The sequence below is a fragment of the Vipera berus genome (genome assembly GCF_964194415.1).
Source record: "Vipera berus genome assembly, chromosome: Z".
Taxonomy (NCBI): domain Eukaryota; kingdom Metazoa; phylum Chordata; class Lepidosauria; order Squamata; family Viperidae; genus Vipera; species Vipera berus.
Genome location: NC_138205.1, coordinates 67,393,099 through 67,410,431, shown reverse-complemented (window position 1 = coordinate 67,410,431; position 17,333 = coordinate 67,393,099). Strand labels below are relative to the sequence as shown.

Here is a 17,333-nt window from a genome sequence, read left to right as displayed (position 1 = left end):
TAACCTAGAACACGAATAAACACACATACAAATTATTATGACAAACCAACTGCTGCTGCCTTTGCTACTAGTCATGTTGAGGGTACTTTGTGTGAAATTTCTTAACTAGTCTTTTTTATTATTATAACTTTTATTGGTTTTCTAATATTACAACTACATAATCAAACAGCAATGTGGTGACTGAGTTACAGTAATCCAATTACATAGAAATATGATTAGAACAAATCTCAACCTAATACAGTAAATATTTCCTCTCTTTTCCTCTTTAATATGTCTCATATTTGAATTAACACCATTTTTATTCTAATAATCACATAGAAGCAACTTTCTTACATTTTATCCAGTTTTTAGTTTATATATATCTTATTTATACTAACACTCAATCTTTTAGACAATCAATAATCTAATGTTTAATATTGTTCATTTCCCAATTATAAATGACTCCAATTCCCTTTATCACAATTCCTCATGAAATCTGATGTTCAGGATACACATCTTATCTATTTATGTTGTTGCCATTTACATCAACAAATTAATAATACAGTATATTTTTATTTTCTAATGATTTCCAAATATCTTAAATTAGTAACCAAAAGTTCTTTTATTTCAATGTTTAATACTTCCTCTCTCCTCTTCGTATCTACTATCCTGTATTTAAGCTAGTAATTTTTATTCTTAATGCTACATAAAAACACATTTATTACATTCTTCAATTTTCTTTAGTTTATATAAATTTTAATCACCTTTACATAACCATTATGAACAAATCAATATTCAAATGTAATTATCAATATTTATACTTCTAAATCTTAAATGGCTAAAATTTTCTTTATCTCAATTCATATTCAAATTATGCATCCTGGCTATTCCATTTTAATTCTCATAAGTAGGCCTAATCACCCCAATTCCCTTTATCACAATTCCTCACAAAATCTGATGTTCAGGATATATGTCTTATCTATTTACATTCTTGCCATTTATATTAACAAATTAATAATACCGTATAATATTCTTATTTTCTAGTAATTTCCAAATATCTTAAATTAATGACCAAAATTTCTTTTATTTCAATGTTTAATACTTCCTCCCTCCTCCTCTTTGTATCTATTATCTTGTATTTAAGCTAATAACTTTTATTCTTAATGCTACATAAAAACACATATTACATTCTTCAATTTTCTTTAGCTTATATACAGTATATCTTAATCACCTTTACATGACCATTATTAACAAATCAGTATTCAAATTTAATTATCAATACTTATACTTCTAAATTTTAAATGGCTAAAGTTTCCTTTATCTCAGTTCATATTCAAAGTACACATCTTATCTATTTAAGTCTATTCCATTTTAATTCTCATAAGTAGACCGAAATCCCATTCTTCTTCAGTCTTATTCTAGCTTTCTTTGCCAAATCATCTTCCAACTCCATGCTTTTGAGTCATCAAACAGATCTCCTTGTATTGTTATATTTTTTTATTTGATGTTCAAGATACCATCCAGTCGCCATTTTTTTGAAGGACTAGCCATTCTAGGAGGTCGTCTCTTTGTTTTCCCATCTTGACATGGTTGTCTTAAACTATTTGTTTTCTTTTCTGTCTGTTCTTCTTCTTGAACCACAGGTTCCTTCTGGTTTATATAGAAAAGGTCATAGCGGCAGAGACACCCACTGACAAAATATTAAGCAGGTTTTGGCTTGGGTCTGCTCGGGATGGCAGGATAGGTCCCCAGGACCGGACTTCCAGGCATATTTTGTGAGGAGACATGAACTGTCGGTACACAAAGGATGTCTGTTGTGGGGATGCAAGGTTGTTATACCTGACAAACTACAACAGAGAGTTCTGCAATCACTCCATGAAGGGCACCCTGGGGTGGTACGCATGAAGGCATTGGCTAGGAGTTATTTGTGGTGGCCAGGGTTGGATAAGGCCATCGAAGACCAGGTCGCGGGATGTTATATTTGTCAGAGGTCCCGGCCTGAACAGCCGCATGCACCAGTGCATAAGTGGGAAGCCACACACACACCCTGGTCCAGGGTGCACATTGATTTTGCTGGGCCCTTTCAGGGAAAATTATTTTTTTAGCAGTAGATAGTTACTCAAAATGGTTAGAAGTGGTACCAGTTCATAACATGACCACGGCAGGGATGATCCAGGTACTCAAGGGAATTTTTGCCACACATGGCCTCCCTGACGTATTGGTCTCGGATAACAGGCCACAATTTACTTCTGCGGATTTTCAGGTGTTTACGACAATGTTCGGAATTAGACACGTCATCGCCTCATTCCACCCATCTTCTAATGGCATGGCTGAACGTATGGTGCGCACGATGAAGGATGCTCTGCAGCGCATCATACACAGAGATTGGAAAAGCAGGGTTAGCACAATTTGTGTTGCACCAACACTCAACCCCTTCTACAGCTACTGGAAAGAACCCAGCGGAACTACGCTGGGGAAAAAGACTCATTACAAAATTGGACAGACTACACCCAGACAGAGTAGCAGCAGACTCAAAGTATCCACTGAATCACAGACAATTCACCAATGGAGATTTGATATGGACCAGGAATTATGCTTCAGGTCACCCTTGGGTGCCAGGGGAGGTTGTTGATCAAACTGATCCATTGTCTTACGTTATAAGGGTGGAGCAGGGTAGACAACACAGAAGGCACGTTGATCAAATAAGGAAGAGAGTACTTGAAAATAGTTCCGGAATTGGCACACAGGTGGATAGTCTATCAACACACACTGACAGTGACTACCAAACAGATACTGAGGAATTGTGGACTGTAGGTCCTAACTTAAATACTGACACAGTGACACCTCCCAGAGGACCAGAGCAAAACAGACAGTCTGTTCTCCCCATATGGGACAGGGGAGAAACTTTGAGACGATCTAATCATTCACACAAGTCACTGGCGTATCTCATGGATTTTGTGCGTGAATAAGAAGAAGAACGCATGTTTATAGTTGTTATTGGATTATGAGTATTGTTTAGTCTTAAAGGGGGAAGGGGTGCAATGTATGCAAGCTGTTATAAGGTTTGACAGGTTCAGAAGGTAGAGAGCGCTGGACAGCGACGGTGGAGCCTGGCCGGCGGGAAGCAGAGTTCGATGCTATTGGCTGTTGAGACTGGCTCGAGCTGAAGTTTGATTTAAGTGGTTAACAGACTCACAGTTGGTGCAGTATAAATAGAGCAAATATAGCCGTTTATTCAGTTCAGTTCTGTTACAGTTACTAGCAATAAAGTACAGTGTTTCAGCACACAGCGTCTGACTAATTCTTCGAACCTGCAACATAATAGTGTCATTTTTTTGAATTGCCTTTTGAAGTATGGACTTATCATAAAAATCTGGAGACATTAAAAAACCCTCTTAAATTATCTCCTAAACAAGTCAGATGGGTGCAATACTTTAACCATTTCAACTTTACATTAAAGTACCTTCCAGGGGGGAAAAACGTCCTAGCTGATGCCCTATCCAGATTGCCCCAATACAAAAGCCGTCCAGAGGAAATTATAAACTCTTTCATTCCTCAATCAGAATCAGTTTCTCAAATAAGAACAGGGAATCCTTCACACACTAAACTTACTGAACCTGATAACTCTATCAAAAAAAGACTAAAAGGAGAGTTAAAAACTGACCCCTGGTTCCTCGCGAATAAAACCATTTTGACGTGCTGGGACAGGTTAGCTTGGAAGGGGTCAAAACTATATCTGCCAAAGACTCCTAAGAGTCCAAGCTCTCCAATGCAATCATGACAGCAAGCAAGCAGGTCACTTTGACTATCTAAAGACTTTACATTTGATTCAACAACAGTTTTGGTGGCCAGAACTAAAGAAAGACATTGAGAACTATGTAAAAAGCTGCGCAATTTGTGCAACCATGAAAAAGCGTCCAGGTAAACCTCTTGGATTGTTACAGCAAGCAGCAGATCCTTCCCAACTCTGGGAAGAAAATGCCATGGATTTTATTGTGGAATTACCAGAAAGTAGAGGAAATACGGTAATATGGACTGTGATTGACCTTTTTTCAAAACAAGCTCACTTCATCCCTGCACCGGTCTCCCCTCCACAAAGAAACTGACATGAACGTTTTTCAAACATATCTACTGACTCGATGGGCTCCAAAGCGAATTATATCAGACAGAGGAGTGCAATTCACTGCTAGGTTCTGGAGAGATTTTTAAAAATTTATTGGGTCCACCCAGGGACTGTCATCAGCTTTTCATCCATCCACTAATGGAACTGCTGAAAAGGCTAACAGTATAGTGGAACAATATATCAGATGTTACATGGATTACCACCACACCACATGGGCTGACCTCCTCCCCTTTGCTGAGGTGGCTTACAATAATACCATGCATAACAGCACTGGACTCACTCCGTTTAAAATAGCCACTGGTAGGGAATTTGTTCCCATGCCTGAACTCCCTAAGAACCCTCCTGTTTCAAAGACTTTAGATCAATGGGCAACTTCTTGGAAGACTGTTTGGGATAACACTAAATCGGCTCTTATCAAAGCTTCAAAGGTTTACAAAGAACAGGCAGACAAGAAGAGAGCTCCTCAGAGAAAAAGTATATCTCTCTACAAAATTGAGACTCAAATTACCTAGTAAAAAATTAGAACCAAAGTTTCTTCGACCTTTTCCCATAGTAAGGATTATAAACCCAGTCACAGTAGAATTAAAGCTTCCTCCCCTCCTAGGGAAGATTCATCCTGTTTTCCACTGCAGCCTATCAAAGCCTTTTAGGGAATCCTCAATAAGACCTCCTCCCAAACAAACACTGGATCCTCTTGTTGTAGAGGGAGAGACTCATTATGAAATAAAACGAATCCTTGACTCCAGGCTGTATAAGGGAAAGCTGCAATATTTAGTACATTTGAAGGGCTATCCCCTATCAGAAGCCACTTGGGTGAAAAGTACTGATGTGAAAACTGAAAGATTAACACGTAGGTTTTATGATAGACATCCAAATAAGCCTAAAGGTTAATTACTGACTCTGACTTCTTTTTATTTTCAGTATTTCTCCCTCATTTAGGGGATCTGACTGTCAAACCTACAAAACTCCTTTTGGTCACAGCCATTTTTTTGGCTTGCTTGGGCATGGGAGGGAAGATGCAGTCTTCTGTTTCAGACAAAACAATAACTTTCTTATGGGAACAAAGGTCAAATCACTCAAGTGTTTCGCGGGCTAGAATCACCGTTAGAGAGCCCGCCCAAGGTGTTAATTGGAGAATGTGATTTATTACATATTTAGTGGGTGGGGAGTTTAACTTTTACTTTGTAAGCTTGGGGGGGGGGACTTCCAGTCTCGGTTTCACCTTTGTTCATGCTGATATTATGTAGCCATTAAAATTGTTCTTTCAGGAAACCAAATAACTCAGAGTTCTTATTTCTTCTGGTCTCATCTATCATAATCATGACAGGTGGATTACTACATAAGGCTAACACCTAGAATACCCAATCAGCAATGAAACTCATTTGAGTGGGGGATGGACTAGGGAGTCCAAGGTCCCTTCCAGCTCTATTCTGATTCTGATTGAGTGATTATAGGCTAATAACTATTTCTCCTTTTAATTTATTTCACAGGGTATGTAGGAGAACCAAATATGTGTCCTGAGGTTTTTTTAAAACAAAAACAAAACCCCGCAAAGAATAATAATAGAATATTCATCTGCTTTAAATTTGCTGGAAATTGTTCATAATCTTAAATCAAAATGAGGTACCTCTGAAGTTCTCATTTGAATTTATATTTTTATTCTGTCCTGGCCTTCAATAATAGGGCAGTTGTTAATTGTAAAGATCCATGCTTGCTTACACTGCCAACTAATTAGCCTTTAGCTCTCTGAAAATAAGTCTGACTACTATGAACAGTCTGAAGATAAATTAATGATAAATTGATTGGTGAAGGAAATAAGTCACAAGTCGTATTGTCATGTCTCCTACAGATGCTTCCCGAGATACCTCTCTGAATGTCAGTTTGGAACAGGATGAACCAATCCCGGGCATGTCAGGAGGGGAGCAGCCATCTGAGAGGGATTTGGTTGAAGCACAGCTGGAGCAGAATAGCCCTGAGGCTTTGGGTGGGGAAAGCAGTGATTTGGAAGAGGAACTGCCTTCTGCACCCAATTCAAGAACACATAGGACAGAGAAAAGGCAGGAGCAGATAAGGTCAGCCAGATTACTCATGAGGAAAAAGCCTCACCCTTCTTGATGGACTGCACCAGAAACTGGCTATTTGGCACAACAGACAGATGGAGGCGATGCTGGGAACAATGTGTTTGTTTCCTAGCTATGTGTTTTCTGGTCATTGTGTTTTTTGCCTTGCTTTGGACTGACACCATGCCTTGACTTGGATTGTGCTTTGTGAACTCTGGTTTGTTTTGTTTTTTTTTGCCTTGTGAGCCCTCTTGTATTGTGGATTTAATTTTGCCTGGTGGGTTTATTTTGATTGAGAAATTTTCTAATGCCTTGTGGACTTGTTGGCCATTGCTTTGTGGACTGGCATTGGTCTGCTTGTGGCTGGACCTAATTGGGACAGTTCTAGGTTTTTGGTGAAGGGAGTTACTGGGGAATATTAAAAATCCATTAAACCACAGTTACGTGTGTTTGCATGTGAATGGGATAGCACACATATTTAGACATGCTGTAACTTAAAATTTTATCTCTAAGGCAAAACACTTCAATATTCAGGATGAGAGATCAATTTTGTCATAGTAAGCACTTCAGATATGCTATTAACTCTTCCTTCCTGTGCCATTGCAAGTTATATGCCAGAAAATGCACATCTAGGGGTTAATCTATTATTGGTCATCAGAATCCAGCTAATGATGCTTGTTATTTAGTGAGAATCATTCGAGTCCTTAAACACAGAGACACAGATAAAGTCTTCTCCATTCTCAGCCTTGAAAGTAATCTCTCTAGCATTTAATCACTGCATTTAACAAAAAGATACATTTTCCTGTAGGTTAAGTGTAGGCAAATTTTACATTCTCTGAGAATACAGTAATGTAGAAAGGGAAGAAGCTATTCCCAAATTACTTCAAGGAAAATAAATATTTCATCTCTGACTTTCTCCATTTGCAATGGATAAGCATCTGCATTGGAAAGCATCCTCCTGTGTATAAGAAAAATCAGAATAAGCTCTTCACTGGAAACATCCTCTAACCTGGCAAAGACCAAAAGACTAGCAAAATAACTGAAACAAAGTGGAAATCATAACCTTACTTATCCAAATGTAAGAATCCGTGAATTCAATGAGCCTGGATTCACAAACTGAATGCAAAAGTCTAGAGCACAGTTCTTTTTTGCAAACAGAAGGAAAAAACAGCTTAGTATGAGTGCTGGGCTCCAACCGCCAACCAACTCATTTTTGGGAGAGCGGTAGACTCAGAAAAGATTCGAGATGGAGGAGAAAATTGAAACCGCTGCTAGCTGCAACGGAACTCAGGCTGTCAGAACGCAGGCAGGCACTCCAGCCACCGAGGAGGCGCCACTGACAGGGGCTCAGCTGAAGACCAGGGTGATCCAACCTGGGAAGCTGGCACTGCAGGAAGGAACTACAGCTCTAATGGACCTCTTCCAAGCCAAGGCTGCCCCTCAGCGCAGAAGCTCTCCTGTAACCGCTGGAGAGGAGCTCCTATTGCTGCCGTCCCAGGGTTCTTCATCTGCGGATGGCAAGAAAGGAAAGGGGTCAATGGGATGGGATGACTCTGGTGAGTGGAGATTTCAGTCCGCAGTCCAAAGCCCCTCACTCCCTGAAGGAGAAGTTCAGCTGACTGGAGGTGAGGGATACGATCCCTGTTGCCCAGGAGGTGGGTGCTGTGTGGGGAAATGCTAAGAACTACCCATCTGTTCCCGCCCTCACTGGAGCTCCAGCCCAACTGCCGGAGTCCATGCTGCTTTAACCCTCCCCCCACCAGCTGTGATATCAAGCCTTGTGTCCCAACTAAGTTTGTTGCCATGACCTTGGGATGCCAGTCCTGGAGTCCAGCCAAGAGAAGTCCGGAGAGTAGTTCGGCTACATCCCCAAGACCACCAAGGCTCCCAAGGTCAGCAAGCTTCCCAAGCCCAGCAAGCCATCCAAGCCCAGCAGCAGTGCAGGTGGCTCTGCCGAGGTTCAAGCAACCTCCCATCAAGCCCACCTTTGATGGGGATCCCAAGAAGCTGACCTTCTTCTTAAAACATGGGCTCATTTAGATTGCTACGCTTATGCCTACCTGGATGGGGCTAAGATGGTAAATGCTGTGGCGGCAAATTTAGAGGGAGAAGGGGCCGACTGGTTGACCAACCTCCATGATGAAGGGGCTTCTGAAATACACATTAATTTATTCACAGAGCAACTGAGGGGTCAGCTTGAAAGTGAATCCCGAGTCCTACTGGCTGAGAAAGAAATCCACCACCTGAAGCAAAGAGGTCGCCCTACAAAGGAGTACATCCATGAATTCAGGAGAGTTGCTAACCAGCTGGGGCAGTGACCTGAGCAGTCTCTGATCAACTACTTCTAATAGAGTTGGATCACAACTTGCTCCAAGCCTGCATCTTCCCAACCTGTTGCATGAGTGATACCGTATGGCGGTGATGCTGGACATCAAACTGGACCGCTCCCAAAAGTCAAGCACTACCAAACCTAAGCCACCACATGTTCAAGAAAAACACCTCTATGGCCAACATCTCCAAGCCTCTGCAGCCACCAATGTCTCCCAAGCACTGGCCAGGGCACCAATCAAGTGCTACCAGTGCAGTCAGATGGGTCACTGTGCTATGGAGTGCCTCATCCTCACCCTCAATCCAGAGGTGCACCAGTCGTGGCCGCAAAATTGTGAACAGCTCCCAGAGGAAACCAACTGGGCACATCATGGCCTGGGTGTTGAAGCTTCACCTCCTGCCAAGCGCAAAGCCAAACCCCAATCCGAGCCACAGCAGGTGCCGGCACCATACAAAAGTGACAAGGAAGGCAAGGAGGACCCAATGATGAGTCAGCCCATTCCCTTTTTTGCCATTCCCGCCAAGCTGATAATACCCAAAACAGGGGCTCACATGAGTTTGAAAGTCCTAATAGACTCGGGTTGCACTTGGTACTTAATTAACTTACTCACTGTGCTCAAACTGGGAATCCGAGCCAAGCTATTACCCCTGCCATGAGGTTTGAGCAGGCCAACAGGTCCCTCATCGGTGGTGCCCCTGCCATGCACCTAAACCGACTCTGTGCATTTGGAAATGGGTCAGCATTGGGAAATTATACGTTTTGCAGTGGTTCCGAAGATGACCGAAGCAGTAATTTTGGGGCTAGCATGGTTGATAAGTGGCATCCTAACATCTGGTGGGAGGAGGGAATGTGGAAATTAAGACTGGGGACAAGACCCCTCCCACCTGACACTGACAATAAAACAAAGACACTGGCCATCTACGAAATGCAAAGGGTAGCCCGGTGAAACCCTAAAGACTGTAGCCGAAAAGCTGCCAGAGATTTAACTTGTCCCCACTGAGTACCGTGATTTGGCAGAAGCATTTAGTGAGAAGAAATGTGATGTCCTTCACCCACACCAGGCTACAAACGGTGCTATTGAAATTCTGCCTGGTGCCAAGCTCCCTAAACCATGGATGTACTCTATGACACCCAAAGAGATGAAAGAACTGAGAGAGAGTACATTGATAAAAACTTAGCTAGGGATTTCATTTAGTCAGCCAAATCACCCATGGCTGCTCCCGTGCTTTTCAAGGAAAAGAAAGATTATGCGTGGATTTTAAATCCCTCAATGCTGTCAGCATGGAAAACATGTACCCCCTCCCCCTGATGAAGGACATGTTAGCCCATCTGGCTAAAGGAAAAATCTTTACCAAGCTGGATTTAAGAGAGGCTTATTGCCAGATCTGGATCAAGGAGGGTGACAAGTGGAAAACAGCGTTCAATTGCCCACTGGGGAGTTTCCTTTTGGACTGCAGCCCCCCCCCCCGCTGTGTTTATGCAATTGATAAATCAAGTGCTCCATGATCATTCATACAAGGGGTTTTGGTTTATCTTGATGGCATCCTTATTTACTCTGCAACCGTGGTCCATGAGGTATTAAAGAGACTGCTGAAAGCCAAACTATATGCAAAGCTGTCAAAGTGTGAATTTCACCAGACCCGCTTAGATTATCTAGGATATCGGATTTTGAATGAGGGGGTAGAGATGAACCCTGCCAAAGTTAAAGCAGTATTGGAATGGCAATCCCCAAGCACCCACAAGCAGCTTCAAAGTTTTCTGGGATTTGCCAACTTATATCATCAATTTATTCCCTCTTTCGTAAAGATAACCATGCCAATCACTGATTTACTCAAAACAGACGAAGGAGAGGAAAACCCCCGACCTTGTCAGCCATTGAAATGGTCATTAGAGTGCCAGGCAGCGTTCAAAAGACTAAAGAGATTCTTTGCAGCTGAACCAGTTCTTAAACACCCTGATCCCAGACAATTCATCATTCAAGCTGATGCAAGCAACATGGCTGTGATGGGCCATTCTACAAAAAAAAAATCACAGAAAGGAGTTACAACCTTGCACTTACACTTCCTGGAAATTAACTAAGAGGAGGTGGGTTGTTTGGGGGAAAAAGGCTTTTGCAATTTGTTGGGCTTTGCTGACATGATGTCATTTCTTGGAAGGGGGAAACACCTTTTGAGATTTTTTTTTAATTCCATTTACATCCCGCCCTTCTCCGAAGACTCAGGGCGGCTTACAAGCTTAGCAGTAGCCTTCATTCTATGTATATGCCTGCTTATTAGGGCTTTCACACACACACCAAGCGGCATTATTACAAAGTCAGCTTAATTGCCCCCAACAATCTGGGTCCTCATTTTACCTACCTCGGAAGGATGGAAGGCTGAGTCAACCTTGAGCCTGGTGGGATGCGAACCTGCACTAATTGCAGGCAGCTGGTGTTACTTAAGGAGGCATTAGCCCACTGCTCCACCAAGGATATGGACTGACCAGAAAAATTTGGACGCTCTCAAGACACCCCCCCCGTAAATTATCCTCCAAGCAAGTTCAGTGGGCTCAGTATTTCAACCATTTTAATTTCACTTTAAAATATTTTCCTGAAGGTAAGAACTTTTTGGCTGATGCCTTGTCTAGGATGCCCCAGTTCAAGAACAACCAAGAGGAAGTAATTAACTACATTATTCCTCCACTGCAATATGCTTCTCAAATAACAACCAGATCACACACCCAGAGACCCCCTGCTACTCCTGACGATCTCTTGCTAAAGGAATTAAAGAAGAAGTTAGAGACTGATGCCTGGTTTAAAGATAACAAATCTAAATTAACCTTAAGGGGAGGGCTAGCTTGGAAGGTTCCCAGTTATACATCCCAGATGTCCTCAGGCTCCAGGCATTGCATCGGAGTCATGACGCTAAGCAAGCAGATCAGTTTGGGTTTTTAAAGACATTGCATCTGGTGCAAAGCCAATTCTGGTGGCCAAAAATGAAGGACATTGAGACTTATGTTAAGAGTTGTGCCACTTGTGCTGCCATGAAGAAGTGTCCTGGAAAACCACTAGGTTTGTTGCAGCAGGTGGCAGATCCCTCTCAACCTTGGGAGGAGATAGCCATGGATTTTATAGTGGAATTACCTGAGAGCAAGGGGAACACTGTAATATAGACTGTAATTGATCTATTTTCCAAACAGGTGCATTTTATCGCTTGCTTGCCCCAAATTGGATTATTTCTGACAGAGGGATCCAGTTTACTGCAAAAGTTTGGAGCGAGTTCATTAAAATGATTGGTTCCTCCCAGGGGCTATCATCAGCTTTTCATCTAAATACTAATGGAGCTGCTGAGAAAGCTAACACAATGGTGGAACAGTACCTCAGATGCTATGTAAATTACCATCAGTCCAATTGGGCTGACTTCTTGCCTTTCACAGAGGTAGCCTACAACAATATGGTGCACAGTAGCACTGGACTCACCCCATTTAAAATAGTAATGGGTTGAAACTTTGTGCCCATGCCTGAGTATCCACAGGAGCCTCCTACTTCCCAGACTCTGGACCAACGGGTGATATCCTTCCAGGGGGGTTGGGTGAATGTGAAAAAGGCACTGACCAAAGCTACCAGGGTTTACAAACATCAAGCTGATAAATGACGCTCCCCTCATAAACCTTTTCAGGTTGGACAATTAGTTTATCTTTCAATAAAATATTTGAGATTGAAGTTACCCAGTAGAAAATTGGGGCCAAAATTCCTTGGTCCTTTTCCAATCACTAAAATTATTAACCCTGTCACATTGGGGAACGTTCACCCTGTGTTTTATTGCAGTCCATTGAAACCTCTGTCAGAATCCTCTTTGACACCTGTCCCAAAGAAGCCACCAGGTCCAATGGTGGTAGAGGGGGAGATACATTATGAAATAAAAACTATTCTTGATTCTAGGTTGTACAAGGGAAAATTACAATACCTTGTTCAGTGGAAAGGTTACCCCCTTTCAGAAGCTACATGGGTGAAATGTACAAATGTGAAAGCAGATAGATTGATAAAAAGGTTTTATCACAAGCCTCGAGGAAATGATTAACCTGCTTTTTTCCCTGCAGGAGACTCCTTCTTTCTAATGGAGAGCCAATTGTCAACTTTGAAAATGAGCATGGCTGTGGCCATTTTCCCTATTCATTTTCAGATGACACATTGAAAGTGGGGGGGTTGCCAGGTGCTTTGCTAGTCAAAGGCCATCAGCTGCTCCCAGGACTGCTGGCTGGGCATTTTGTGAAGGGAACATTGTTGCTTGCATAGCTTTAGAGGTGGGATTTCTTAACTTTGTATTGGGGAATTGTTACCTGTGTCTTCAGACTTGGTTTCACTTTTGACATGCTGATACTTTCTATCTAATAAACATGTTCTTTGAGGAATTTCCAAGTCTCGGAGTTCTGCTTTATTTGTCTCTGTCTGTCGGAACCATGACACAAAAGCTATTAAATATGCTAATATTCATTTAGGTTCTTGAACAGACCTTTCTGGATTATGACTGGTGCATATATGTAAAGGAGGGGAGGGCAGGGGAGGGGAAGGAGGAGAAGAGAGGAGAGGAGAGAAATCCATGAATACTGTAAATATTCTAGTTACTTAAAACTTAGGAAAGTAAATGACTGCATTAAATGAACTGTGTTATCACTTCTACAAAGTAAAATAGCAGCAACAGGCCAATAATTTGGAAAATGAAACAAATTGCTTTAAATGCTTTTCAGTTAAAGACTTGAAACCCTAGAGTGGTCAGCTCACACTATCTACTCATTTTACTCCAATTAAACTTAATGGAAAAAGAAATCTAACCATTCTGAAGAAAAATTAGTGCAATTAAAAGATTTAAATAAAAGCTTTATTTTTGATGGACTGAATAATTCAATCATTTCAATGGATTTATTATCTTAGTCACAAAACTTAAGTTTTAGAATCAAAGCACATCTAGAGACAACTGAAAATAAGCTGCTGTTTATTTTTCAGAAAGGTAATTTTGGTGGTCCCACATTGGGAGCAGTGGGAATGCCTTTGCCCTTCCAGATATTGCTGAACCTCAATTCACAGCAGATCCATTTAATGGGCCTATATGAGTAACTCAGAAAATCTGGAGGGACAAAAATTCCTGTGGTAATTTCAAATGTATGTTGGAAATGTAAATCCAAAGACTTTTTACCGTCTTTGGTAGACTTATGATAAATAAAAAAAAATACTGGAGTAACTTTCATATTTTAGTGCATAAGATTCTTAAAGTGAATATAAAAATTAAATCAGACTTTTATTTTAGGTTTACTGGATAAAAAATATTTTTAAAATCTGGAACTTTGCTGTTATATATGATGACAGAAGTAAGAATGGTTTATGCACAAAAATGGAAATAAATATACTTAATTCCCACAATGGATGAATGCTAAAAAAAAGGTTGGAAATAGCAGAGACGACTAAATTAACTGCTCTAATAAAAGAAAAGAATATATCCAAGTTTGTTTTTACTTGGAAACTGCTTCTGGATGTTGTGCTTAAGATAAAAAAATAAAACTTTGATTTTTGGTTTTGCTGATTAGATAAGTTTGTTGTTTTAGAAATGGCTAGTAGTAAAAGTAAAAAGTTGAGGCTATAATGTTGTTAGTTTATTCTCCTGCACAAAAAACAATCAGAAGTCAATGCTTTTCTTTTTTTCCCCTTTTACCCCATATTATTCCCTTTTCCCATATTCCCACTATTTTAATTTCAATTGTACTTTATACTTTGGTGACTTTAATAAAATTATTATTTTAAAAAGTAAGAGTATGTAGTAGAAAAGTAAACTCCCTTTCTCTTTTCTCCCACCCCCTTGGAATTACTTTGTCAAGAAGCCAGGAAACTAGGTAATTGGGAAATATTATATCCCAGTAATATCAGTTACCAGACATTGTGGTACCCCAAATTAGGAGAGGGATTATTCCAAAACAGGCAGGCAGAAACTAAATTGAACATTGGTCATGAAATTAATCTAAAACGTTCTGCCTTTACCTTTCAATGCACTACACTTTTCATACTTTCAAAGTAATTGCCAAGGAAGTATAAATTTCAAAATGAAATAACAGCAAAAAATAAAAATAAAATAATAAATTGATGAAAGTCATCAAACTCCTCAGGATTAAACAGTGGTAAATAAACTCAGTTTTTGTCCACTGTTAGAAGCCAGTGGCTTTAATGGCCATTGTACATTTTTCTGCAGAGAAGAATGAGAACTTTCTCCAGAGAATATTCCATAGAACAGAGATCCCCAACCTGTTGGGCACCAGGGACCAGTTCTGTGGAGGGAGGTTTTTCCGTAGACCAGAGGATACGTAGTTTTGTGTGCTGCCTGCATCCTGTGGAAGGAGCTTTGCTTGTTTGTGCAGACTGGTTGCTGGCATGCCATGGCCCAGTATTGGTCCACGGACCAGAGGTTGGGACCCCTGCCATAGAGCCTCTGCTGAAAAGATTCTCTTGTGGGTTCCATTCACTGAATCAGTGATAGCAGGGACATCCAGTGAGGAGCCTCAAGTAAAAGAGATGACCCAGGCCTCCAACAATAGAAAGTTTTAGCAGCATTTTTAATTATATTTAAAAACAAAATAAACAAAAAATGTAGCCAGTTAATAAACTAGCAGCTGTGTTGTGAAACAAGTGCAAATACTTCTGCTGGATTTATATGAGGACAAAACAAGAAATTCCCCTTTAAATCAGATTTTAGACAAATAAGCTCATCATTCAAAAGAAAAATAGCTTAACAAGGCATGCTCAATTAGCAAACAAATAAGAAAATAATGGGAGATCTCTTAGCTTTATTTCTTGTAATCTACCAATTCTCAAACAATGGAGCTATAAAAAACTTTTCCCACAGAGGTATTTAATCTTTGTTCTTTAATTATCTTTAAAAACCCATACTTTTAATTAGTTACCTTATTCGGTTTAAGTCTTTCTTAGTTTATTCTTAATTATGCCCTTTGGTATCTGTTCTTTATTTTATTTTATTTTATTTTAATCCCATTTATATCCCGCCCTTCTCCGAAGACTCAGGGCGGCTTACAATCTAAGCACAAATCAAATGTGCTTAGCAATAGCCTTCATTCTATGTATATGCCTGCTTATATTCTTCTATTTTAAATCATCATTCTGTTATTTTACAGGGTAATATTTTTCACTCACTTGTTGCTTTTGTTTTCATTCAATAATGGAATTCAAAACTTTAAAATGTAGGTCTTTAGGAAAAGAGGAACCTTAGATTTTTAGGGACTAGAAGTTCCCATCAGGTTCCTTCCAGCAGATTGGGAAAAGCTAGATTAGAGTCTCTTCTATTTTGATTTCTGCTATGTTACTATCTCATTTGGCCAATCATATTTCCCAAATCTCTTTTGCTCTGCAATAGTAGGGAAGACTATATTTTGATTCACAGATTTGGGAAGAAGTGCAGCAATTGGTACAATGATAGCATTCTTGCTTGCAACATCATTAGGACTAATGTAGATCCTCCAAGTTAAAATCTAATTTAGTGCCTATTTGTCCTTCTCAGCTGATCACAGTGTTACTGGTTTCAAGCTATACTCTATTCTACTCTACTCTTCTCTAATATACTATACTAAAGTATGATTCAGTTATGCATTATCAGTGTTTCAAAATAGTGCAAAATCATACCACTATCAATCAAAACATTACAGTATGTTCTAACTCTTAAAGACAGAATATATATATATATATATATATATATATATATATATATATATATATATATATATATATATATATATATATCCATCCATCCTACACCTTCATTTCTACGCGGGAAAAACCCGAATGACCAAAGGTCCACATACAGACACCCGCGAAAACCTCAGAAAACAAATATATATATATAAATATATAAGTAAGTAGTAGGTACTATACCAGCAGGAAGTAGACATTCCAATGGCGTACACACCTGTTCCATAGCAGCTTATTAGGGGTGGACTTTTAAAACTAAAATGAAATCAAAATAAATGTTATAAGTTACAATTCATAAAACCTAATTATTAATGCAACTAATTTAACTATATTTAAATCATGCCTAGAGCATAATATTTATATAAAAGATTAGTTCAGAAGTAGCTACAAAATATTATACACATAAAGCTGATTTATAGAGAACTAGAGACTGTTACATACAGCACATAGCCAAAAACCCATTCCAGATTGAGATTAATGTGAAGTATGTTTGACATCAACTGGATTGATAGATAGTGCAATTTACAATTCAACAGCTTTGTAAATCTTTTTTCCAGAGAAGCAGAAAAAAATGTAACACTCAATTGAATTAGAGTTCAATTTTTAACTGGTAAATATCGATTGTAATACAAGTTGTTCCCTGAAGTCAAAACTGAATAATGTATTTATTTTTATTTATTTAATAAATAAACCATGACACCACCTTTCTCATCCTTTATGATACTGAGTAGTGTAGAAAGAATAGATGCAGTAAAAGAAGCAAGAGCCTAACAGAATCAAATAATTGAGGCTGGCAATAAGAACATGTGCATATCCAGCAAAAATGAGGGGTGGGGGTGTGGGAGCAGCCGGGTGGCATTCAGTTAACATGAAATTTTATGTGCTTGCTGCCTCTTGTCCCTTTTTAAAAGATTTCTTTTATTCCACCTTTATTATTTTTATGCATAATACAAGACAGTGACATATCTAATCTTTCTTCTTTCTGTTATTTTTCCACAACAAGTTGAGCTGGGCTGAGAGAGAATAACTGGCCCAAAGTCTCCCAGTGTAAGGCAGAACTAGAACTCACAATCTCTTGATTTCTGGCTTGGTACATTAACCACTAAATCAAATTGATAG

The 17,333-nt window shown here is 39.7% G+C and overlaps 1 protein-coding gene across 11 annotated transcripts in view; it reads right to left on the bottom strand.

Moving 5' to 3' along the window:
- Window positions 1-17,333, bottom strand: part of TPK1 (thiamin pyrophosphokinase 1) — a 474,984-nt gene that overhangs the window by 430,041 nt on the left and 27,610 nt on the right. For 10 of the 11 annotated variants that reach the window (XM_081342927.1, XM_081342933.1, XM_081342929.1 and 7 more), the window contains exon 2: window positions 16,398-16,469. In XM_081342927.1, the coding sequence (XP_081199053.1) occupies window positions 16,398-16,440 (43 nt within the window). In that variant the 5' untranslated portion in view covers window positions 16,441-16,469. The remainder of the gene's footprint in view (window positions 1-16,397; window positions 16,470-17,333) is intronic. The other variant, XM_081342930.1, reaches the window with a different exon arrangement.